The sequence below is a fragment of the Euleptes europaea genome, chromosome 20 (assembly GCF_029931775.1).
Source record: "Euleptes europaea isolate rEulEur1 chromosome 20, rEulEur1.hap1, whole genome shotgun sequence".
Classification (NCBI taxonomy): Eukaryota; Metazoa; Chordata; class Lepidosauria; order Squamata; family Sphaerodactylidae; genus Euleptes; species Euleptes europaea.
In genome coordinates this window covers 23,609,430-23,633,758 of record NC_079331.1, presented here as the reverse complement: position 1 = coordinate 23,633,758, position 24,329 = coordinate 23,609,430, and the positions used below count along the sequence as shown (strand labels likewise).

General features: G+C 49.4%; 1 protein-coding gene across 1 annotated transcript in view; it reads left to right on the top strand.

Annotated features, from left to right (window-relative positions):
* The first annotated feature begins 7,072 nt into the window (after positions 1-7,072).
* ITGA11 (integrin subunit alpha 11) overlaps positions 7,073-24,329 on the top strand; it is a 132,791-nt gene continuing 115,534 nt past the window's right edge. The window contains exon 1 of the mRNA XM_056865758.1: positions 7,073-7,463. Coding sequence (XP_056721736.1) covers positions 7,073-7,463 — 391 coding nt within the window. The remainder of the gene's footprint in view (positions 7,464-24,329) is intronic.

Below are 24,329 nucleotides of genomic sequence, written 5' to 3'. Positions count from 1 at the left end.
GGGTGAGACCAGGAAAGATCTGGACTTTCCCATATCTGTGGCAGCCCCCACCCAGCTTTGCTGACATAGAATCATAGAATCATAGAGTTGGAAGGGACCACCAGGGCCATCAAGTCCAACCCCCTGCACAACGCAGGAAATTCACAACTACCTCCCCCCTCCACACCCCTAGTGACCAGAAGATGACATCTTTCCAAAAAGACTGCAGCAAAGCAGGTGTGGAAAGAAAGCAGACTTAGGAGGTGCTCAGAGGTACCACGAATCTTTGTGGAAGCAGGAATCTTCTTCCTAAGAGCATCCAAGCTGTGTGGAAAGCTTCAGTGTGAGGCAGGAGATAATCCAATAGGAAATGCGGCATTAAGGCAACTCTATCATCTGCAACCTTGGGAAGCACTGGGGGCGGGGGGGCGGCGGACCACTGAAGAACAGGGTGCCTCACTAGGCTGGATATACAAAAAGGAACACACACACAGCAAGTCCCCCAAAACGAATGTCCTTCTTTTCCAATGAATTTTGACATTTGTTCTCTTCATCAAGGCCGTTTATGCTTGGTAATTAGCAACGCGGTCCAGGCTGAAGTGCCCTGCATATATTTTTTTTAGTTTTTCACACTGAACCGTCATTTCAGAAGTCACTGCAAAGCTGGCGCATACCTGCTTCGCATTTCTTAAGAGCCCCTTTCACACAACTTTTATTTGCTCCGTCCCCGCCTCGAAGCATCCACTCAAGGAAGCATGAAGAATCACAGCCGTGGGTTAGCTATGCAAACAATGATTGCTAATGACTATGCAAACGAAGGAATGAAGGAGCGGGCGAGTGGGGGGGTGGAATTTGTTTGACTTTCTCCTCTTGTATCAGGACCGTGAATAGGCATTTTAAAGGTCGGGTTTTAAAAAGGAGTTTTGAGCGAGCATCAAAATCAACCCTGCATAAATAGCCCAAGAGTAACGCTTAAAGCCGGGGGAGGGGGATATCTTGCAAGCTCCTGAAGCCAAACATTCTGATTTTAGTATCAGAAAATGCAGGAAACAGTTATGGGGATCCAGTTGTAATTCCCGCAATAGGCTAAGATGAGCTGTGCAAGAATTCCCCTGCTCCCCCACCCCACCCCCACATCTCTAATGGGCCTCATGGGGACTCTCCGTGCTGGATTTCCCTTTGAGTTGGCAGCAAAGGCCCAGGTTCTCTCCTGGGGGCTCCCCTGTTGTCAGAGTCTGGCAGGAGAGATGTTGATTCTCTTCAGGTGCCTGCCCCATCATGCTTTCAAAGTTACATCACGATTTGTCCGGATTTATCAGTCTCTTAGGAATCGTCCAGCTCATTTGTATGAATCCTGACAAAAATAGGGTAGGTTATTTAGAATCTTGGCAGGGTTCAAATGCCAATACTCGGAAACAATATTATAGGGCTCATTCTCGTCTTTCCACTGGAACAGGTTCCCAATGAAGACATTTCAAAGGGAGCCAAGTCTTCAGCCGAAGGCTTCTGCAGGAAAGTTTACGAGGAAGGAACGTGAGCACGCAAGCGCTGAGCTGAATCCTCTGCAGATCGCTCGGCCAACCTGGAAAGTCATGTCTCAAAAAGAGGTCTGCTAAAGTTATTTCTGGAATTTGTCACAGAGAGTTAGCAAGCTATTCATTTCGTGGTGCATGCTAGACACGACTGAAAGTTTGGCAGAACCCCCACCATGGAAATACATCTGTTTCTGGGGCTTTGAGTTCATTATTAGAAGGTCAGGAATATCGGAGACATTCTTCAGCAGGAGAATGCTCTGGCTTGATCTTTGTTCGGCACATGAACACTTCATCCCAGAAAGAAGCAGACTGTGAAGTCACTGCGATATGGCAGAAAAATCACAGCAGGAGCAGATTTGGCTTGGAGACGAACCTCGGAGTTCTCAGACTCTTTTCTGGGACACGCTCAGAGCTCTGCAGGGGTTGGGCACACACAGGAACACCTGCAGCTGCCTTATATTGAGGCTCAGATCACTGATCCAGTCAGGTCAAAATTGTCAGACAGGGTCTCAGGTGGAGGCCTTTCACGTCACCTGTTACTTGATCCTTTCAGCTGGAGATGTTGCCGATTGAACCTGGGAACTTTTGCATGCAGAGCAGTTGCTGTCCCTCTGAGCCACAACCCCTCCCCTGGTATGATCAGTGAAATCTAGATCAGTGATGGCAAAGCAACCGAAGAGCAGATGTCTGTCCATGAGAGATGGGGTGCAAAACTGCCACCTTATTTGACTGTCCCAACTCTACGTCTTTAAGAACATCCTGACTCACGTTACCTCCCTGCAAGGATAAGCTCCATTTCTGATTTACTAACATTGACCTGTCATTAAAGGCATAGGATTGGGGCCAGTAGAAATGGTGGTAACCTACTGGATTTTGCCAGGGTTAAATAGTGGTTCAATGAAGCCTGATCCCCATAACAGGTGGAAAATATACAACTTTGGGGTGGAGGAAATGTTATGGTAAGACAGACTTCCTAAGTAGGATGAAGACTATCAAAAACTTTCTCTGGTTAGCTTTCGGGCTAGAAGAACTGCAAGTGATGTGTTTGTTAGAAGAAGAAGAGTTGGCTTTTATATGCCGACTTTCTCTACCACTTAAGGGAGACTCAAACCGTCTTACGGAAACCTTCCCTTCCCCTCCCCACAACAGACACCCTGCAAGGTGGGTGGGGCTGAGAGAATGTGACTGGCCCAAGGTCACCCAGCTGGCTTTGTGTGTAGGAGTAGGGAAACAAATCCAGTTCACCAGATTAGCCTCCGTCACTCATGTAGAAGAGTGGAGAATCAAACCCGGTTCTCCAGATCAGAGACCACTGCTCCAAACCACCGCTCTTAACCACTACACCACGCTGGCTCCATGCTGGTTAATGAGCACATTAAAGAGGAAAAGTTGTGTTTTTATGGGATGTGTCCTTTCCCTCTTTAAAATGTTAATAAAAAGGAGGGGATCTCAGCTGGCAAAAACTAGTGAGGGGTTAAATCCCCTCTCCCTTCCCTGCATGACCCTGAGGAAAATTGAGGCTGCACAAGCTTGCAGTTTGTATTCTATAGGGGAACCTTTTTTCTGCCAAGGGCCATTTGGATATTTATAACATCATTCGGGGGGCCATACAAAATTATCAACTTAAAAATTAGCCTGCTATATTTGGTCAAACATTTAGGCAAGAGGCAGGACCGGAGACAGCTCCGAGTGTCTGCCAAATAGAGCGACTTGCTTTTGAGCTCTGCTGTCCCCAGCTGGGCCCAAGAGATTCAGGCAGGGCAGAATCCTTCTGAGCTAGAGAGCTGCCAGGACCCATGAAGGGCCAGACCAAATGATTTCGCGGGCCTTATACAGCCCCCGGGCCTGACGTTCCCCACCCCTGCTATAGGAGGATGAAGGTGGCCCCCACTTCTTCTCCCTCTCAGCCTGAAGATTTATCTTTTTTTTAACTTTCTCCCTCTTAATCCACCACAACGGAGAGAGACGTTTTATATCTAGGGAAAGAGAACTGCATTTAGTGCTCGTGTTATATGCCTTCTTCTCAATAGTTGAGAGCCAGTGTGGTGTAGTGGTTAAGAGTGGTGGTTAAGAGTAGTGGCCTCTAATCTGGAGACCCAGGTTTGATTCCCCACTCCTCCACATGAGCGGTGGCCTCAAATCTGGTGAAACAGGTTGGTTTCCCTGTTTAAAATAAATGGTTTTAAGTATAAATAAAGCATATTCCTCTACCCCTTTTTATGCAATTGATGTCTCATAGATAGTGGTCAACCTGCCTAACTGACTGCATTTTTACCAAGCCACAAAGAGAAGGTGGAGGAATTCTTGGCTGGATCTGAATTTCTAAGACAGGCCAGATTCCTACGTTTTGCCCCTCAGGAGGTGGAAAAGGAAGGCCCCGTGGTTCTTTATCTGGATACGTGTTTTAAAAGTCTAGCAAATATTCCAGCCTACCCTAGATGGATTGAGAGCTCCTGATGCCCTAACTTATGTCAAGTTTAAGAGGCCACACCAAATGGAGGTGAAGGTACTTTGCCACATGCACCAAGGGAGACAGCCAGGCTTAACAGGCTTCTATGGTGGCCCTATGGTGCAGAGTGGTAAAGCTGCAGAACTGCAGAAAAGTTTTAATAAACAAGTTTTAATAAACAAGCATGGACGCATTGGGCTGTGTTTACTGTGTGCCTGACTTCGTCCATCTTGCCCCCACTGGTGGAGTTGGCATGGGTCGTGTGGGTGGGGATGGGGACCCTACAGGCAGCTTGTCTGGCATCTGTGACGACTGTGACTCCCCATTTATTATTTATTTGTTTGTTTGTCTTTTCAAATTTGTAGCCCATCCTCATTCTCGGCACGCCAGGCTCAGGGCGGGTAACAGCCTTTAAAATACATAAAACCATAGAACAATAATTTTAAACCACATATTAAAACCATAAACCAGATGGCCTTAAAACAACTCAGACGCCACAGTGTAACTGTGTTATGGCAAGTCAACCCCCCACAGATGCCAAGAGTGGGGGCGGGGGGAGATGGGGAGGCCAGTAATGATGGATCCACTCATGGCTGCCCTCAGTTACAGGGCTGGTGGAATAGCTCCACTTTACAGGCCCTGCAGAGCTCCTTAAAATCCTGCAGGGCCCTGATGTCACCAAGAAAACTATTCCACCAGGCTGGGGCCAGTGCTGAAAAAGCCCTGGCCCTTGTTGAGGACAGCCGCACACGCTTCGGGCCGGGGACCACCAGCAGATTATTGTTGGTAGAGCGTAAGGCTCTTTGGGGGACATACCAGGAGAGGAGGTCATGAATCCCCTTGCCCCTTTGCAGCCCCAAGCCCCACCCTCCCCACCCTCCAAAGCCTGGGAATGCGTCCACTGAGGGGATCAATGGTGGTTCTCCTCTTTTGCCCCCACCATGAAAGCCCTCCTGCTGTTCCCTCACAAACACAAAGCCTTTGGGATGTGTCGACTGAGCCCACAGTGTATAGAGAGGCAGGGTGGCATAGTGGTCACAGTCTCGGACTAGTATCTGAGAGACCCAGGTTCAAATGCCCCTCTGTCATTGATGCTCGTGGGCTGACCTTGGGCCAGTCACACCTTCTCAGCCTAACCCACTTCGCAAAGTTGTTGTGAGGATCAAATGGAGGAGAGGAGAATGATGTCAGTCACTTTGGGTCCCCGTAGGGGAGAAAAGGAGGGTATAAATTTAATCAATAAATACAGTGTATGGCCACAAGAGGGCCTTATAGTGGGGCCTCCCTAGCCTGGGAACACATCCCCCTTGGGTATGTATACAGAGTAACCCAGCGTTCTTTGGCATTCTGCTTCTACACATAGAAGAAGTGAGCTGTGGCTCACGAAAACTCATACTCTGCCAGAAATTTTGTTAGTCTTTAAGGTGCTACTGAACTCTTGCTCTTTTCTACTGCTAGTGACAGACTAACACGGCTACCCATCGTGATCTATCCGCTTCTACACATAGAGGCTGTCTTGGCTCATAGTAACTGAGCAGCCACTCCGCTGTCTCTTTAGACTAAACTGGACAAGATGCTTGGAGTTCCGCAAATGAGCTCTAAGGCATTTTTAATGCAATCAAAAGCAGGCAACTTGCCCCCCCCCCATTTTGACTGGGACGATGGCACGGGGAGAGGGGATTTAATGCTGCCCCCGTGCCGGTTTCGCTACCTGAAATGGCCTTGTAATCCTGCACTTTGTTCCATTGGGTACACACACTCATCCTCCATCAGAGGGCCCGTATCCTAGTTGCAAGGGTCATTAAGAACATAAGAACATAAGAAAGGCCCTGCTGGATCAGACTGAGATCCATCAAGTCCAGCTGTCTGTTCACACAGTGGCCAACCGGGTGCCTCTAGAAAGCCCACAAGCAAGACGACTGCAGCAGCATTGCCCTGCCTGGGTTCCACAGTACCTAATATGACAGGCATGCTCCTCTGATACTGGGGAGAAGAGGTATGAATCATGACTAGTATCCATTTTTGCTAGTAGCCATGGATAGCCCTCTCCTCCATGAACATGTCCACTCCCCTCTTAAAGCCTTCCAAGTTGGCAGCCAAGTTGACATTGCTTGGGCATTCACAGTCTAATTCGGAGCACCCCCACCCCTGCTGCACTGAACCATCCCTTGGCAGAGGAGAAGCTAAAGGGGGCATCCGGATGGCTTCGTCAAACTGCCTGAATTTGATCTGTTTCTGCAAACCTGGGAAATCTGGGAACGGGCAATTCCAAGCGTGGCATCAAAATGTGCCATTGCCATTCATACTGGATGACAAGACTGGTGATTTTTGAGGGGTTAGCTGTGGATGGCGCTTGGGGCTCAACCCCCCACGGCCCTGACTCCGGAGGGGGCGAGTCTCTTTTCCCCATCTCCGGCAACACTGTTTCCCACAGTCACCAGCAACGCCTCTGGACACGAACAAGCCAGCTTCCCCGGCTTGTTATTTATTTGCCAAATGCGTATCCTGCCTTTCCGCCCTTACAAGGGCCCAGGAGGCAGCTAACCATTTACACCGTGCCTGATAAAATCACATTTTAAAACCAGTACTATCAACCCCCCAGACACACACACACGCCCCATTAAAACCATTTTTAAAGTTAAAGCGTAAAAACAGCCATGAAAACATTGTTAGTCCCCGGCTTTCCGCCTCCAGAGGTAGACTGCCTCTCAGCGTGGAGGTTCAGGGCTGAGAGGAGAGGCTCCCACGGGCAGGGATGTGGGGCTGAAGCTCTCTGGGAGCCTAGGGAAAGTGCGGGGGGCCGGCTCGGCACACGCCGCTACCCCGGGCCAGCCCTGCAGATGTGCCCCCCCAACCGGAGAGGGGGGCTGGCTGGCTGGCCGGGGCGGCGGCGGCGGCGGGGCCGTCCCTCCCTCCCTCCCTCCGCGCGCCTCCCCTCCCACTTCCTCGCCTCTCCTCCCGCGGCGCGGTGCGGTGCGGTGCGGCGGCCGTCGGGGCAGAGGCGCGGGGCGAGCGGAGCGGGCCGGGCCGGCGGTGTGGGGCGCCGCCTGCAGCCGGGCTTGGGCGTGGGGCGTGGGGCCGCCCGGCGGCGGGACGGTGGGGCGGTGCCATGGAGCTGTCCCTTGGGCTGGCCGCCGCCTGGGCGCTGGGCCTGCTGGCAGGTAAGGGCGGCCACGGGGCGCGCCACGCGTCGCGGCGGCACGTGGGGAGCGGGGCCCGGGGGGCCCGGGGCAGCTCTCCGCGCAGGCCAGCGCCGGCAGCACAGGGAGCTCCCCGGGGGGCGCGGAGGGACCCCCGGCGGTTGCGTGGCCTCGATCCTGCACGGGCGAAAGTCTCTGCCTCGGCGCGCCCCAGCCGCTTCCAGCTCAGCAGGCGAGCGGGGCCGGGCCGGCTCGTGTCGGGGGCTCCGGGCCGGCGCCTTCCCCGTGGCCACGGGCCGGGCGTCCCGCACGCCGCTCAGCCCGGCGCCCTGCCGCTTGCCCGCCGGACCCGGCTGGGGGGTCCCCTCACTGCTGCAAAAAACCCACCCGGTCGCATTCATTTATTTTTTTGGGGGCTGTTTGTCGAAATCCGCCTGGGCTCCGCAAAGACGCTTAACAGCTTGTCGCTTGAACTCATGTCAAGGTTCAATTCACAGCCAGGGGAGATCTGGGCTTGGCTGGTCGAAGACTGTAGGGCTGGCTGGGCCCTTGGCCTTCCCAGCCACACCGGGGTCGCCTCGGTTAGCCCAAACTCGCCTTCTCTGGGAAGCTAAGCGGGGTCAGCCCTGGTAAGTCCCGGGATGGGAGACCACCAAGGAAGTCCAGGATCACTATGCAGAGGCAGGCAGCGGCAAACCACCTCTGAATGTCTCTTGCCTTGAAAAACCGACAGGGTTGCTGTCAGTAGGCTGCGACTTGACAGCCTTTTCCACCACGTTCTTGCCCTGGCCTTTGCGAGGAGGAGGAGGCAGTGGGAGGCGCCTCCTTCCAGGTGTAGTGGCTGCCTCCCCCTCCCCTGTTTGCTGGGGATGGTGGCGCCTGGGCCCCCCTCCATGGAAGGGACAAGAAGAAGAGTTGGTTTTTATATGCTGATTTTCTCTACCCCTTAAGGGAGAATCAAACCAGCTTACAGTCATCTTCCTTTCCCCACATCAGACACCCTGTGAGGTAGGTGGGGCTGAAAGAGTGTGACTTGCCCAAGGTCACCCAGTTTTTTTCGTGTGGTGGAGCGGGGAAACCAACCCAGTTCACCAGATTAGCCTCCGCCGCTTACGTGGAGGAGTGGGGAATCAAACCCGGTTCTCGAGATCAGAGTCCACTGCTCCAAACCTCCGCTCTTAACCACTACACCACACAGGTTGTTTGCAGGAAGAGCTCTGGACCACTAAGAGCACAGGGACCCCCGCCACCGCCTTGCCTCAGGCCAGAAGAGATGCATCACATGACATGAGCTGATCGTGTGATACAGGTAGCATGTGTGGGTCAGTCATGTGATGTAGAATCCAGGGTTGCTGTGATGTCACATTGGCTTTCAATTGGTTGGGATTGCCTCAGGTACTCTGCAAAGAGGGAGGGCATGTAAGGTTCCTGGTCAGTGGAGGGTCTTGCCACTGAACTAGAGTTAGACTCAGTGACTTTCCCAGCCCCACCCTGTGAATGCACCTGAAGGTCATCTAGTCAGACCTCCTATGATAGGAGGGCTGACATCTTTAGCAGCAACTACAAAACCTTCAGAGGGATGTGCTCAAAAGATTGTTCAGTTTTGGTTCATTTTTGTTATGTATATTTGTAAGTATAGTTATTATATCTGTCCATTTCTTTCAGAATATTATTGACTCCCATTAATTTTAAGGGGAAAGGCATTTCTGGTTGTAACTCCACCCCTATCCAGTTCAATTCTCCAAGACAGTGTCTTCACCCAAGGGATCCTCTCTGTCAAATTGCCAGCAAATAGGTGAAAGCTTCCCTGTTTTATAAACAGTTAAAGTTTTCATTTGCGCAGGAGGCAAAGGCAGCATTTGGCAGTCTGAACTGGGGTGGGGGTAGGGGAGCGGGAATAAATATGCAATAGGGGTATCCTCCTGCATAGATCACTTATTCATATTTAAAGCAGAGGTTGAGGTCTGTTTTCACATGAAAAGGAAGTGTAGGTGAGGAGAACTAAACCCTGACCACTTTTGCACAACTTCTTCTGATGTTCTGTGGTGCTTGAAGCATTTGCCTCTGATGGACTAGCTAGATGATAGATGTGACTCGAGCTGGGTCATGGGCCCCCCAGTCTGGCTCCCATTCACGTGTACCATTGGGGGACTCACATTGGAAAACGCTCTGTCACTTGATGCAGCTTGGAGCTTCTGCCTTCCCTCCCGCACCCCTTTTGCTAGTGGAAATGGCTTGGGAGGACCTTGCTCGTCCCTTTCTCGGGCTCCACGCGTCCTGAGATCATGTGACCAAGGACACCGAGAAAGGGGCAAACAAGGAAAAATGGCTTGAGAGGGAAGGCAGAAACACCCCTCTCCGCTTGCTGCACTTTGAGCCACAGCGAGAGACTGAGTGGTTTATAAGGTGAGTCCTCTGGTGGTACATGGAATCATAGAGTTGGAAGGGACCACCAGGGTCATCTAGTCCAACCTCCTGCACAATGCAGGAAATTCACAACTACACCCCAAGTGACCCCTGCTCCATGCCCAGGGATGGCAATAACAACAACGAAAACATCCTCCAGGATTCCTGACCAATCTGGCCTGGCGGAAAATTGCTTCCTGACTCCAAAGTGGTGATCGGCACTACCCTGGGCATGCAAGAAAGGGCCAGGAGAGCCAAACACTGATGCAAACCTTCCTGCCCTCCCTCTCATGATCTGCCTAAGGTCATAGAATCAGCATTGCTGACAGATGGTCATGTAGCCTCTGCTTAAAAACCTCAGGGAAAGGAGAGCCCACCGCCTCCCGAGGAAGCCTGTTCCATTGAGCAACCGCTGTTAGAAAGTTTTTCCTAATGCTTAGCTGGAAGCTCTTTTGATTTAATTTCAACCCATTGGTTCTGGTGCGACCTTCTGCAGCTACCAAAAACAACTCTACACCATTCTCTTTATGACAGCCCTTCAAGTATCATATCCCCTCTCAGTCATCTCCTCTCCAAGCTAAACATACCCAGCTCCTTCAACCTTTCCTCATAGGATTTGGTCTCCAGACCCCTCACCATCTTCGTTGCCCTCGGGGCAACATACAGGCCCCTGATACATTTCCTTGTGAATGGGAGGTTGTCTCTGTTTTTTCCTACTGAGACTACTGCGGCCGCAGGGCGCAGATTTTTCAGTGGAAATGCGCCCCTCCCCCACGCGGTTGCTTTTAGGGAGCATGAAGATCTCAGATGGGACCTCCTCAGTGGGTTTGGCCCTGATCTGTCTTGCTTTTCTAAAGGCAGTGAGCTCACACTGATGCGGTATGGCAGATGCTGCCTGTTGCTGACAGTTAAGTGTGGCGTTGCAATGACATCACTTCCTTTTTTCTTGCTAAATTTGCAAGTGGATTAAGAGATAACACACCTGTTGCTTAGAACTGCCTTTATCTTGGAGCAGTTGCAAAAAAAAAAAGATTAATTGCTTTTTAAGAATTGTGATTGGCCTTCTTATCGTGCTGTATCAGATGATCTTGTATGCAGTTGTTGATTGGCTATTTGCACTTAAGTTGCTTATCTCTTACTTAGCGGTAAACAATCAGATATCTAGAAGCAACCACATGATTGCGATAAATCACATTTAGAGAAAGGTGGGGTTGATATTTTTCTATAAATAAGCATTCCTGTGACAAGCAAATCAGATTTCTCTGGCTGGAAGTCTCATAGGACTGGGAGGTGAGATCTCCTGGTGAGATTTTGGGTAACTTGGGTTTTTTTTGGTAATCCCTGAAAGCAGTGGCTGTTTATGCTTGGTAATTAGCAGTGCGTTCCAGGCTGAAGTGCCCCGCATATTTTTTTTTTTACTTCTTCACGCTGAACCGTCATCACTGCGAAGCTGGCACATATCTGCTTTGCTTTTCTTAAGAGCCCCTTTAACGTGACCTTTTGTATTTGCTCTGCCCCCGCATCAAAGCATTCACTGAAGGAAGCATGCAGAACCCCAGCCTCGGCTTAGCTAAGCAAATGAATATTACTAATGACTATGCAAATGAAGAAACGAAGGAGCAGGCGAGTGGGGGGTGGAATTTGTTTGACTTTCTCCTCTTGCATCGGGACGGTGAATAGTCATTTTAAATGTCGGATTAAAAAAATCAGTATTGAGCAAAGAGCAGAATTGACCTTGCATAAATGGCCAGTGAGACAAAAGCTGAAATCTTATTTGTTTTAAAACTATCATTAGTTATCATCATGCATCAGCGTGCATTTCCACAGTTACTGTGGGGTTAATCCTTTTGTGCCTTTATTTTTTTCTGTGTTGCTCAATAAAAAAAATCCTTTCTTTGTTCAATAAAAGATAAAAGTTTATGCAGGTGTGGTCTGCTAACGGTGCAAGAGAAAGGAAAAGACTCATTCCCCAATTTTTTTTTGTACTATCAGAGGCAGAAAAGTTTCTCTAATGTGATAAACCCTGGAGAGCTCCGTGGCTAATCCGTTTTTACACAGGCAAAGCCTTGAAACTGTCCAGTGCAGAGTCTCCACTAGGGTGCAGGGGAGAATCAAGGTGACTTGGGATAGCCAAAGGAGGACAGCAGAGCTCCTGCACCTTTAACTTGGTCCAGAAGAGGCCATTTGGCAGGAGCTTGTCTTCTGCGCCATTACTGAAGACACAGCGGAGGGCCCCTTTTTCCTTGGTCACCTTCTTTAGAACTGGCTGATGGTTTTGCTCCTCTGCAGCAGCAGAATCTCCACTGGTCATGGCCTGCTGAAGATGGACTTCTGTTTAGATGGAGGGCAGTGCCGGTTCCAGGTTTTGGAAATCAAATACAGAACATTTATGGCTCATACACGCTATTTAGCCCAATATAAAAATTAGACAAGGCAGTGTTATGCAGCAATTTATAACAATTTTCACAAAGTTCCAAACGGAGTAAAATACTACACATCCACAGTTTTCAAACAATATTCATATAGCAAGTAACTACATGCAGATTAAATTCATACACATATTCAGTGTGCTGAATGTGTCCTTCTTAATGCAAATTTATAATCGCTTTTAAAGTCCACAGAAGCCAAATTCTGGAAATTAAATGACTGCATGAACTTGGTACAAAGGAAGATTTGGGTCAAAACTGAGTGGGGTGGTATGGACATTCCCCAAAAAATTCCCTTAATTTAACTTGGCGTATGATTTTAAAAAATATCTATACGGGTTTGAAATGATGAATATTTTGGTTTAGGCACATAGCCTAAGCCCAGGTTTAATATGCGTGATTCTACTGGAGTCAAGCTCCTATCTGAAAGATTTACTATCAAGTCGGTCGGTTGCGTGTTCCTCTCCTGGGCAAAAAATCCCTATCGTTCCTATCCCTATTCCTTGATCTTAAGGGATAGTCTCGTCCTGATTAATGACCTCAGACACTTGAGGAGTCACTGTCCATTTGATACCTGCGTGTAGGTTTCCTACCTGTTCTTAAATTTCCCCGAGGTGTAGGTTCCTCCCCTTCATTAATATTAAACCACGGATACACCGTGTTATTTTTATAGTCAGTTGAATCCCAGTCAAACTTTTTTCTATTGTAAATTCTAATGTTGTCACTGAATGTATTAAGATCAGTGTCCAATTTGTCAATTAAATTCCCCGGTTCTGTTGTGCTAGTCTCCTTCTTCAGTTTGTCCTTACTTTTGTCAATATCTTTTTTCAATTCCTTCCAGGTTTTGGGCAGCCCTGGGCAGAAAATTGCTGGGGGGGGGGGCTTTTGCCCACCATGCCCCCATTTTCTTCCACCCACCCACAAGCCTCCCACCCACAGGCCTCCCACCTGAGTCTGCATCCTTCCCCTTCACACACACGCCCACTGCCTGTGCCACATTCATGCCCTTTCCCCACTTGCTCACTGGCTGTGCGGCTGCTGTGGCTCTCAGGAGCACCATCGCTGTGCATCACCCACATGCGCTTCTCCCTCCGTTCTGGGAAGCTGTCAGCATGGGTAGTGGAGCGCTGGCAAGCAAATGGACAGGGAAGGGCATGCAGACAGGTGGCAGGAGAGGTGCATGCATGGGAGGGACATCGACAGTGGACCCCACCAGAAGTCCTGGGCCCTGGCAGCTGCCCCACATCAGGGTATGCTGATGCCGGCTCAAAATGGACAAGACGCTGGGAGATTCATGAAGGGGTCTTCTCAGCATTTGTAAGTGGCAGACCGGGGCCACCATGTGGGGGAAGGTGGCAAGGGGGTGGATTTCCACGCAGCTTCACCCACTGAAAACAACCCTTGGCTCCTGGAAGAGAAAAGAGATGGACCCAAGAGAGAGGATTCCTCTCCCTTGTCATGCTACACTCGGGGTTTGAATCGGGGCCCTGTGTGGCGCTATTTGACTTTGCAAAACTCTGGGAAACTCATGTTCATCTCCCAGCATCATTGTCAGTCTCAGGCGTTTGCCTCTAGCATCCCTCAAGTATACTCATCCAGACAGGTAGATCTGAAGCAGTAAATCTTTATTAGGAACTAAAAAGCAAATTAAAAGAACTAACTGCACGCAGGCAGGCAAGGATAGGTACAGGCTATCTGCTTAAAAACATTAGGACAAGAGAGTAAGATAAACATTGCTAGGCAACAGCGAAATAGGCATTTCCCATGAATGAAGACACAACACGCCACAGTTGTGAAAACAGGCACTAACGAAGTATACACAGGAGCTTCCAAGCCCTGGGAACCAAGGACTTGACTTGTGGCCAGAACTTGGCCTGAACTCATGTCAAGAGCCCGTCTGGATCTTGCGTTCAGTGAAGAACCTGACATTCATGTCTGTTTTGACACAGTGGTGGAGCAGTATGCTGCATCTTTCAAAATGTAATGTCAAAAGTGGCCCATGACCAGTTCAAAACTATTAATTTACAATTTCGAGCCCCCCCCGCCAGAGTTCCTCACCACTAAGGTTGGGGCAAGTTGCACTTCTGCACTTCATTCTTCAGAAATTATTTATTTACTTTATTTATATCCCTCCTTTCTCCCAGTGGGGACCCAAAGCAGCTTACATCATTCTCCTCTCCTCTGTTTTATCCTCACAACAATCCTGCATGGTGGTTAGGCTGAGAGTGTGTGACTGGCCCAAGGCCACCCAGCAAGCTTCCATGGCAGAGTCGGGATTCAAACCTGGATTTCCCAGATCCTAGTCCAACTCTTTAACCACTGCACAACATTGTCTCTCATGCTACATTTATTATAAACAAATCAGACCAATACATCAGCAAAATTAATCTCCACAGAATTGCCACTGGCTTGCCTGGCCCTATATGAATTTTAAAATTGCTGACCCATCAATTCCCTCTCCGGTAACCATGTGTTTGCACAATTTGTGTGGTTCTTCAGTAGTTGTAATGTGTCTCTTGTTGTCAGGGAGTTGCTGTGGTGATTGGTTCATAAATATCTTTCTTCCCAAAAGTACATTTATAAATGAAGTGTTCCTCATTTTTTGTTCTATTAATTAAGGGATTTCCCCCAAAATGTCCCAGTTTTTTTTTAAAAAGACCCTGCCCCAGGATCAAGAAAGAGGGGTTGAGTTTTATTGTGAATTAAAACTCTGACAAACTGGAACTGGAATTTGTTGAGTGAGTGCACGCCCTTAAAAGTGTTGCAAATGTCTCTCTGTGTTTACTGGGTTGTTAATTTATCTGAGGTAGGGATGCCAGCATTCTCCAGGTAGGACCTGGGGATCCTCCAGAATTACAGCTCATCTCCAGACTACAGAGATCAGGTCCCCTGGAGCAACCGGATGCTTTGGAGAGCAGGCTCTATGGCATTGTGCCCCACTGAGGTCCCTGTCTTCTCCAGGCTCCATCCCCTAACCCCTAGGAGTTTTCCAGCCTGGATTTGACAACCCCCACATCCCCCACCAGTGGCCAGGGGTGGCCTGTCCCTACACTCTCAGCTGAAGTGCCGTGAGGCTTTGGTCCTGTGCTATTTGCTCATGAGACTGGAGGACCAGGAATTCTCAGCGCTGGGGATCTTGACCTGGGGATCCTGGCAATCTGTGGCTGCACTGTGGCAGCCCACCAGCAGAGGGAGCCACTGGCCTGTTCTCTGCTGTGCTCAGGTGCCAATAATGCCCCTGGCTGGAGGGTGGCACTGCCCGTGCCCGCTCCAAGGATGTCGTGATGAAACGCGGTCAAAAGGGTTCCACCCACACCAATGGAAAAACCTCCGAATTGGGTTGAACACCTTGGCCTGGACTCCTTTTTCTTTGGCTGTTTATGCTTGGTTATTAGCAGCACGTTCCAGGCTGAAGCGCCCTGCATATTTTTAAAAATTTCTTCACGCTGAACCCTCATTCCAGACATCACTGCGAAGCTGGCACATACCTGCTTTTCATTTCTTAAGAGCCCCTTTAACGAGACCTTTTTTTTAATTTGCTCCATCCCCACCTCAAAGCATCCACTCAAAGAAACATGAAGAATCACAGCCGCGGGCTATGCAAACGAGGATTGCTAATGGCTATGCAAATGAAGGAATGAAGGAGCAGGATGTGTGGAATTGGTTTGACTTTCTTCTCTTGCATCAGGACCGCGAATAGTCTTTTTAAAGTTTGGATTAAAAATAATAATAATAAAGTTTGGATTTAAAAGAGGAGCTTTGAGCAAGTATCAAAATCGACCCTGCATAAATGGCCTCTGAGTCACAACTCACCTGCCTGCTCAGAACTTGTTTTGCCTTTGACCCACAAGACTGACGTGAATGTAAGATATGCTGAGAACGGCTGAGAACTTTGCCAATGGGAAAGTAGCATTAGAAACAACACTCTAAATAATCACTGCCACGGTGCCAATGCCCTGTGAGGCTCCTGGGTGGTTTTGCTCCCTGGATTTTCAGCTGCACAAGAACATAATAAGGGCCCTGCTGGATCAGACCAGTGAGTCCATCTAGCCCAGCATCCCGTCTCACAGAGTGGCCAACCAGTTGCATGGGAGGGCAAGGGCCTTCCCTCGATGCTGCTTCCTGGCATGGAGTCTTAGAGGCCTGCTGCCTCTGTCTTATGGCCAGAAGCTACCCGTGGACTTTTCCTCCACAAACCCTTTAAGAGCCTTTCAAAACCATCCATGGTAGTGGTGATCCTTATACTCACGCGCAGTGAATCCCATGATTCACAATTCCTCACACAGTGCAGAAGTATTTCCTTTTGTCTGTCCTGAATCTACTGCCCACCAATTTCATTGGATGCCCTCGAGTTGTAGGGTTTTGAGAGAAGGGGGATAAGTTCTCTCTTCCCCCTCTCTCCACCCAATGCATCATTTTATAATCCTCTATCATGTCACCCCTCAGTCGTCTATTTTCTAAACTGAAAAATCCCAGACTCTTTAGCCTTTCATTATAGAGAAGGTGCTCCAGCCCCCGAATCATCTTGGTTGTCTTCTTCTATACTTTTTTTTAGTTCTGTGCTGTCCTTTTTGAGACACAGTGACCAGAACTCCACACAGTATTCCAAATGAATCTGCAGCAAAGATCTATACAGGGGCATTGTAATATTGGCCATTTTGTTTTCAATCCCTTTCCCAATGATCCCCAGCACAGAGTTTGCCTTTTCCACTTCTACAACACACTGAGCTGACATTTTCATTGAGCTATCCACTACGACCTCAAGGTGTCTTTCCCTCACTGTCAGCATATTCAGACCCTACTAGCATATATTTAAAGTCAGGATTGTTTGTTCCAATGTGCATCACCTTACATTTACCAACACAGCTTCATTTGCCCCATTGTTGCCCACTAGCCCAAGTTAGAGAGACCCTTCGGTAGCTCTTCACAACCTGACTTTGTTTTTGCCGTCCTGAATCATTTGGTCTCATCTGCAAACCTGGCCACGACACTGCTCACCCCCAGCTCCAAATCCGTGATGAACAAATGAAACACCCATCCCTGCAGCCCCACACTCACTTCCCTCCATTGCAATAACTGCCCATTTATTCCTACTCTCTGCTTCCTGCCATTGCCCCCCTAAGCAGACCTGCCAGGTTCACTTTGGAGAGGGACCTTGTCCAAAGCTTTTTTGCAAACCCAAGTAGATAATGGGGAATGGCAGCTGTGGGGAACCCTTTTCTGAGGAACCCTTCCTCACAGAAACCTTGGAATCGAGAACTGGGAAGCTTTTGCTATGTCCACAGGAAGGGAACAGCCAGAACAGAGTAGACGTCTGCCAATCATGAGCGTCCCAGCTGACAGCTCTCCTGGGGCTGATGAAGGGCCCGGAGGTGGTGGAATCCTGAAGAAGAAGAAGAAGAAGAAGAAGAGTTGGTTTTTATATGCCAACTTTCTCTACCGCTTAAGGAAGAATCAAACTGGCTTACAATCACCTTCTCTTCCTCTCCCCACAACAGACACCCTGTGAGGTAGGTGGGGCTGAGAGAGCTCTAAGACAGCTGTGACTAGCCCAAGGTAACCCAGCTGGCTTCACATGGAGGAGTGGGGAAACCAACCTGGTTCACCAGATTAGCCTCCGCCGCTCATGTGGAGGAGTGGGGAATCAAACCTGGGTCTCCAGATCAGAGTCCACTGCTCCAAACCGCCGCTCTTAACCACTACACCACGCTGACCCAGGAAGTGTTGCCAGGAACAGCTCCTCCAGATGGGAGATTGTCGGGGAGGGTCCCTCTCTGCTTTGGGGATGCCCAAGGAGAGGGAAGCTGCAGCAAGGGCCCCCTAAACCCACTTCAATAGCAATTAAGGCAACTTTCTCCAGCTTCCCACCCAATATTGTTCCCCAGTTTTGGGGAATTATTTCCTCCCCACTTCCAAATCCCAATTTTCACAGTCTTCAGAAACTGCTTGGCCAGCTGGACAGCTCTGAGGCTTCCTGGGCTGGCCAGAGGGCAGCAAAGACAGGCGGCCTCTTATTGAATTGTTTATGGCTCTGAAGTCACTTCTGATCAGGCCGTGGGTTTAGGGGTCCTTCAGAGTGTCTTGCGTGGCCTTTCCCAGGGTCATTCCAAAGGAATCTCTTCTTGATAAGCAAGATGCCTGCCCCACAGCCAAGCTCAGCCCAAATCTCGCATGCTTCCCTCTTCCCTCTCCATCTGCTCCACTGAACCCTCCGCTCTGGCCACTGCGGTCAGAGTGCAAGGCTGAGATCAGGGAGAATAAAAGGGAGGAGAATGGGGTCAGTTGCTTTGGGTTCTCGTTTTATCCTCGCAATAACCCTGTAAGGTAGGTTAGCTGAGAGCGGGTCATCCAGCAAACTTTCACAGCAGTGCAGGGATTCGAACCTGGGTTTTCCCAGTTTCTAGTCTGAGAGCCGGGCCACTATACCATGCTGGCTCACTCTGCAGCTCTTGCCCTTTAACCAGGCCCTTTAATCAGTATACAGTAGGAGGCGTCCAGAAAGTCAGCCGAGAAAGCGCCAGCCTCTCCCTGTGCGCACAGCACGAACTACAAATCTGATACAAATCCCCCCTTTTCTTGCCTCGGAGCCAAATCCCTTTGGCTTTGATAAAGACCAGACGCCTTCTGGGGCTCTTTTATTTCCACTGCACGGCAAGACTGCAATTCTACACGGCAGCAAACAGCTCATTCAACATTCCTTTTAATCGCTCTGTCCGTTTGAGAACTGCTCAGAAGCTCACAAGCAAGCAGAATGCTGCGGGGCGGGGCAGCGTTGCTCCCGGATAACCCCAAATCAGATGAGCATCGGGAACTGGGGAGCCAGGAAGCTCCTGCTTCAAATTGCTGCACCAGTCCCCATCTAGAAGGTTTTTGGCCGGCTGCTGTTTTCTCGGCCCCTCCCCACTCCCCAGTTTGGCAATATGGGCTCTCAATCCTGGAACATAACTTCCATGCTTGTTTTAAGTATTCCTGAAATCATGTAGAGGAGGCATTTTGCATATTCCAGAAGTGCCGTATGAATGTTTAAGTGTGGCTGATTCTCAAAGAGCTCTGAGCAAAAAACCCACATAAATCTAGAGTGCTTCAAAAGCATACGTGGTGCCCATGCGTGCCATGGCTCCCACCGACACCTTTCCCGGTGCCCGCCAAGTGTTCTTAGGACCTGGGTGGGGCCCGAAGGGACTCTTGCCCTGCAAGGCCTGTTTTTGATTGGCCATTTGATTGGCTGTGTGGATTTTTAAAAACGTTGCTTTGACAGCCGCGGCCAACACAGCCCAAGAATCTTCATGTGGGACTGAAGGGCAGGCCACAGCAGCCAATTTGTGGCTGGCTTTTTTGTGGACATTGTGTCAGAATGCCAAAGAAGCCCCCATGCTCAAAAAGTTTGGGGACCCTGCTATGGACAATCGTGACAGCGCCATATGCCGGGGCCATTTGCGTCCCACAAAATACACCCACTTCAACTGCATCAACAGATTGCAGGACAATTGTGACACCTTTGTGTATCTATAGAACAAGCACCCCCTTGGCGCTGAAAACCAGGCAGGACAAACTGTTGCAGAACAAAGTCTGCCGGCCTCCAGGTGGAGCCTGGAGATCTCCTGGAAGTACAACAGATCTCCAGACTACAAAGATCCCATTTTGTCTACTGGTGAAAGGTTAAGATTCTGAAAATAGGGTTACTCCTTCAATTGTGAGGTAGTAGAAAAGGGCAAGAGTCCAGTAGCACCTTAAAGACTAACAAAAATATTTTCTGGTAGGGTATGAGCTTTCGTGAGCCACAGCTCACTTCTTCAGAAAGCTCATACCCTACCAGAAAATATTTTTGTTAGTCTTTAAGGTGCTACTGGACTCTTGCCCTTTTTTACTACTGCAGACAGACTAACGGCTACCCACTGTGAATTGTGAGGTAGGGTACTGTCAGAGCCCCTCCTGGGCTAGACTCGTACCCAGGAGTGGACTCCTCATCCAAAAAGCTAGGATGAACCATGGATAGGGTAGCCAGCTCTAGGTTGGGAGATTCAGTTGTAATTCCAGTAGACCTCCGGTTATTCCAGTAGATCTCCAGGCTCCACCTAGAGGTCATAGTGCTTTCTTTTATTTAACCACCTGGAGGTTGGCAACACTACACTGGCCTCTTCCTAGTCCATGAATCCAAAGCCTCCTTGGAAGGGCTGACCTCCTGCCCCAGGGTCCAGAAGCTGCCAGTCTGGAGCGGAGCCTTCAGGGGTGGGCCCCTCCACCAAGACTGGATGTCAGACCACCAGCAAAGATGGCAGGCCTGAGATGAGGCAGTTTCAGGCGGACCGAGAGCTGGGCTGGCTGCCTGTGTTCCAACTACTGAGCCAGTCACCGCCTGGGCACATCTGCTGCTTTGCAGGATTGGGGCTCAATCCTGCCAGTGCTGGAGGATGCCCAGGAAGAGGTGGGGCAGCTTCCTTTCCAGGAGCCCCCCCCCCCCCCCGGCTAAGCAGAGAGCATGGCCGTTTCAGCTGTTTTGCTGGGTTGTTGAGTTTCTGGGATACTTGTGAGTCCTCCTGGTCCAACTAGATGGTGACCCTTGTCTCCAGCCGACCCCACTTTTGAGTAGTCCACCGTCTACCCGTGGGCCTTGCTGTTGAAGCCAGAACAGGTCCCTTACATGACTGAAAGGGGGAGGTGGAAGCTGGGGGTGGGGAGATGGTGTTGGGGTTTAACTTCGGGGACTTGATCACAGTGGGCACAAAGGGTCAGCTTGGATGTGGTGGAGATCCCTCGGTGTCTACCGCCAGCGGGTGAAGGCTTCTTTGTTTTCTTTGGCATGCTCCCGACAGTAACGGTCCTTTGGGCCCTCCTCCTCGGTTCTGGTGTTTATTGAATTATTTTATAACTTTAAATGTTCCTCTTAAATTGTTTGAGTGCTTTAATGTTTTTATGTTTGCTGCCTGAAAGGCAGCATAAAAACGTTTTAAGTAAATACAATAAAAAGGTGGAGTCCAGGAGGGCTTCATCAGAGAGGCATGATAGCCTGACTGTGGGGCACGCTGTGGGACTGTGTGTGTGTGACTGGCCCAAGGTCACCCAGGGGGCTTCTATGACAGAGTGGGGATTCAAACCTGGTGTGATAGCTTGGCCTAGCCAGAGAGTAGCAGTAGTAGTAGAAGAAGAAGAGTTGGTTTTTATATGCCGACTTTCTCTACCATTTAAGGGAGACTCAAACCGGCTTACAATCACCTTCCCTTCCCCACAACAGACACCCTGTGAAGTAGGTAGGTGGGGCTGAGAGAGCTCTAAGAGAGCTGTGTCTAGCCCAAGGTCACCCAGCTGGCTTCGTGTGTGGGAGTGGGGAAACAAATTCCAGTTCACCAGATTAGCCTCCGCCGCTCAGGTGGAGGAGTGGGGAATCGAACCCAGTTCTCCAGATCAGACCCCACTGCTCCAAACCACCGCTCTTAACCACTACACCATGCTGATTCTCAGGTTACCAATGGCTGGAGCTCACAGGAGCTTGAATGCAGGCCGTGGAACCAGCATCTGGTTTGAGGCTTGCCTGAAGCTAGGAAAGAGAGTTAAAGGTTGGCACGCAGGAGCAAGGCCAGAAATCCAGCCCAAAAGTCAGAAGTCCGGGGAGTTGTGTCAGGGAAGCGTCAGCCGCAAACGTCAATAGCTCTTTTGCAGAGCTGCTTTCACAACGCTGGTGTGTCGTAGGCGAGGCTTGAAGCTGCTTTCTGCTGTTGCAGCCTTCATCCCCTGATGATGCGCAGTCTTCCAGCCATCTCTGTAGGGCTTCTAAATGGTCACTGTGTCTTTTCGCCTGAAGCTCTGCCCATTGCCTGTGATGTTTAACTGCTTCAGGTGAGCTGGGTGGGTCATGGCTCTGCTTAGTTACAGCTGGAGCTATTGAAGTGAGCTGGTTCTGCATCTACTCTAGCATCCTCAGAAGGACTGGTGTGTGGTTCTTCCTGTTGGGGTTCAACTTGGCCCGGACTCTCGGCCAACGGAGGTTCGGGGGAGACTGGTCCTTCCTGACATGGCTCTTCCTCTGATGATTCCTCACCCGGTGAGGACTGGGCCGCAACACCTGGGTCTCCCAGATCGTAGTCCAATACTCTAGCCATTACACCACACTTCCTCTTACGACCAAAGCTGTGTTGTTTGGGCTCTGATTTGTTTCCAGTCTTGATAATCACATCGTGTCAGTTTGCTCCGCAATGGCCTCCTCTTCCATACGAAGCAGATCCACATGTTGGCTGCACATAGGATGGCCCAAGAAGGCCTGAGTGAACGCCAGCTGTTCTGGATCAAAAAGCCCCGTGGCTTCCTGGGCATTCCTCCCATTTGGAAAGCAAGCTCCGCCGTCATTAAATAATGCTAATAACGTATCTTACAAAATATATGATAAATCCCAGATTTTTTAGATCTTCTGGAGACAAACCTGGTGCTGCTCTGCCACGTTTGCTTTCCAGCAAGAATTTCTTTTCAAATGTATAACAAAACTTTTAACTCAAAAAGCAATTTCAGGTCCTTCTTCTTCACATTGTAAGAGTTACCCTTTGTATTTCATGCCAAAATCTAGAAACACTTGGTGCACAGAGTAGGAAAAGGGTTGCGGCCGTGAACAGAACATTAAAAAAATCAAAGCCAGGTAGCAATTGGGGGTGGGGGTGGTATATGTATGTGTGTGTGTGCATCTGAGGAATCTTTTAGCAAGTAGACTAGATTGACTGTCTTATTTGAACCTTGGAGGAAAGCAGCAGTCACTTGCCAGTCATTGAAAAGCGATCTTCTTTACATTCCAGCTCTTTCACAACAACAGTGAACCATCTCTGTGAAGAGAGCCAAATTTTCCATGCTGTTTTAAAGGGCTTTCCCTTTTCAAAGTGGTCAGGAAATACGATATTCTCATAATGGAGCCTTTTTGCTCCCAGTTTGTGACGCTTTCCCTTGCTACCTCTTCAGCGTTGCTAACTGAGGAGGCGAGCTGATTTGCACTCTTCTGCGGCAGCTGCCTGACCCCTGGCCCTTAATGGTCACACTGTAAGCACTTGCCCCATGACAATCCAACAAACAACATTCACAGACAAGTAGTCCAAAAGAGAGATGATTTATTGGAGAATCCACAGGTTAACAGTAGCTAGGAATCAAGACGGCACTTATGAGAACTAAAAGCTTGGTGCTGGGTATAAATGAAAGAATACGGAACAACACAGGAAACCATGGCAATCCCCCTCCCACCGGAATAAGTTCCCACGAAGTTCAGAGTCAAAATACATAGTTGGCAGTTGACCGTTGGTGAGGCTGACCTTGGGCAGCACCTGGTGAAAGCACAACATTCTCTGTCAGACTATGCCTGGCATTCTCTGTACATCGCACCGGCTAGGCTTGACACACACATTACCTTCATTCAGGAATCAGGGTAGTGTAGACAGCCAGAGACGGGGGTTCCGGACATGCTCCATGTTTAAACCATGCTGAATCCAATTAGCTTAAAACCAAAAACTTACACCTCTATACCTCAAGATGTAATGTACAAAGTCAGTATAGGTTAACACACAAAGCTATATACAAATTATATTTATGTCACATAGTCTGAATATAGACATACATAATTGGTAAAGATCCAAAGAAAGTGACGAATAAATATGCAAAAAGTCCAAGAAGTACTTCTTCCTTAAAGCATACTATTAGCAATCGAGAGTCCACGTCATAACAACTTCACAGCAATTCACAAGCTCCTGAGGAACCTTCACACAAGCGTGATTCCAGCTTCAAAAATAAATGTTACGCAAAGCCCATACGGTCATCTAGATATTCTTCCACCCTTTCGAAATCCAATCAGCTTGTCATGGCTTAGCTCCGATTGTAGCTTGTTGGGTGTGCTGAAACTGCCTTTCTCTTTTGGGATCTTTGCACAGTTTGTGATTGGGGTCCTGAACCCGTGCGGAGCCTCTCCAGAACTCTTTAGTGCTCCAGATGTGGGGAGAAGCGTCACCCCTTTCCCCTGGGACCTGTGCAGTCACTGAGAAGCTCCTTCGGTGAAAACTGGTCCATCGCTGAGACAGATCCCATCCTGGACGGCCTTCTTGACTGGCTTAAAGATCTGCCTGTTTCAGAGTTCAGTGTGTGGTTTAGTGGTTAGAATGTTCTGCAAGACCCCCATTCAGAGTGTCCTGTGAGACCCCCACTCAGCCTAACTTACCTCACAGGGTTGTTGTGAGTATAAAATGGAGGAGAGGAGAAGGATGTAAGCTGGCTGGGTCCCCAGATGGGAGAAAGGCAGGGTGTAAATAAATAAAATCAGTGAATCCTGAGGGGCTGCTATATTGGCACTCCTGCAAATGAGTGGATCCCTTCTATACTGTGAAGCGTTCTAAAGACTTCTGATTTTGCATTCTAAACTTATATTGTGCCTTGT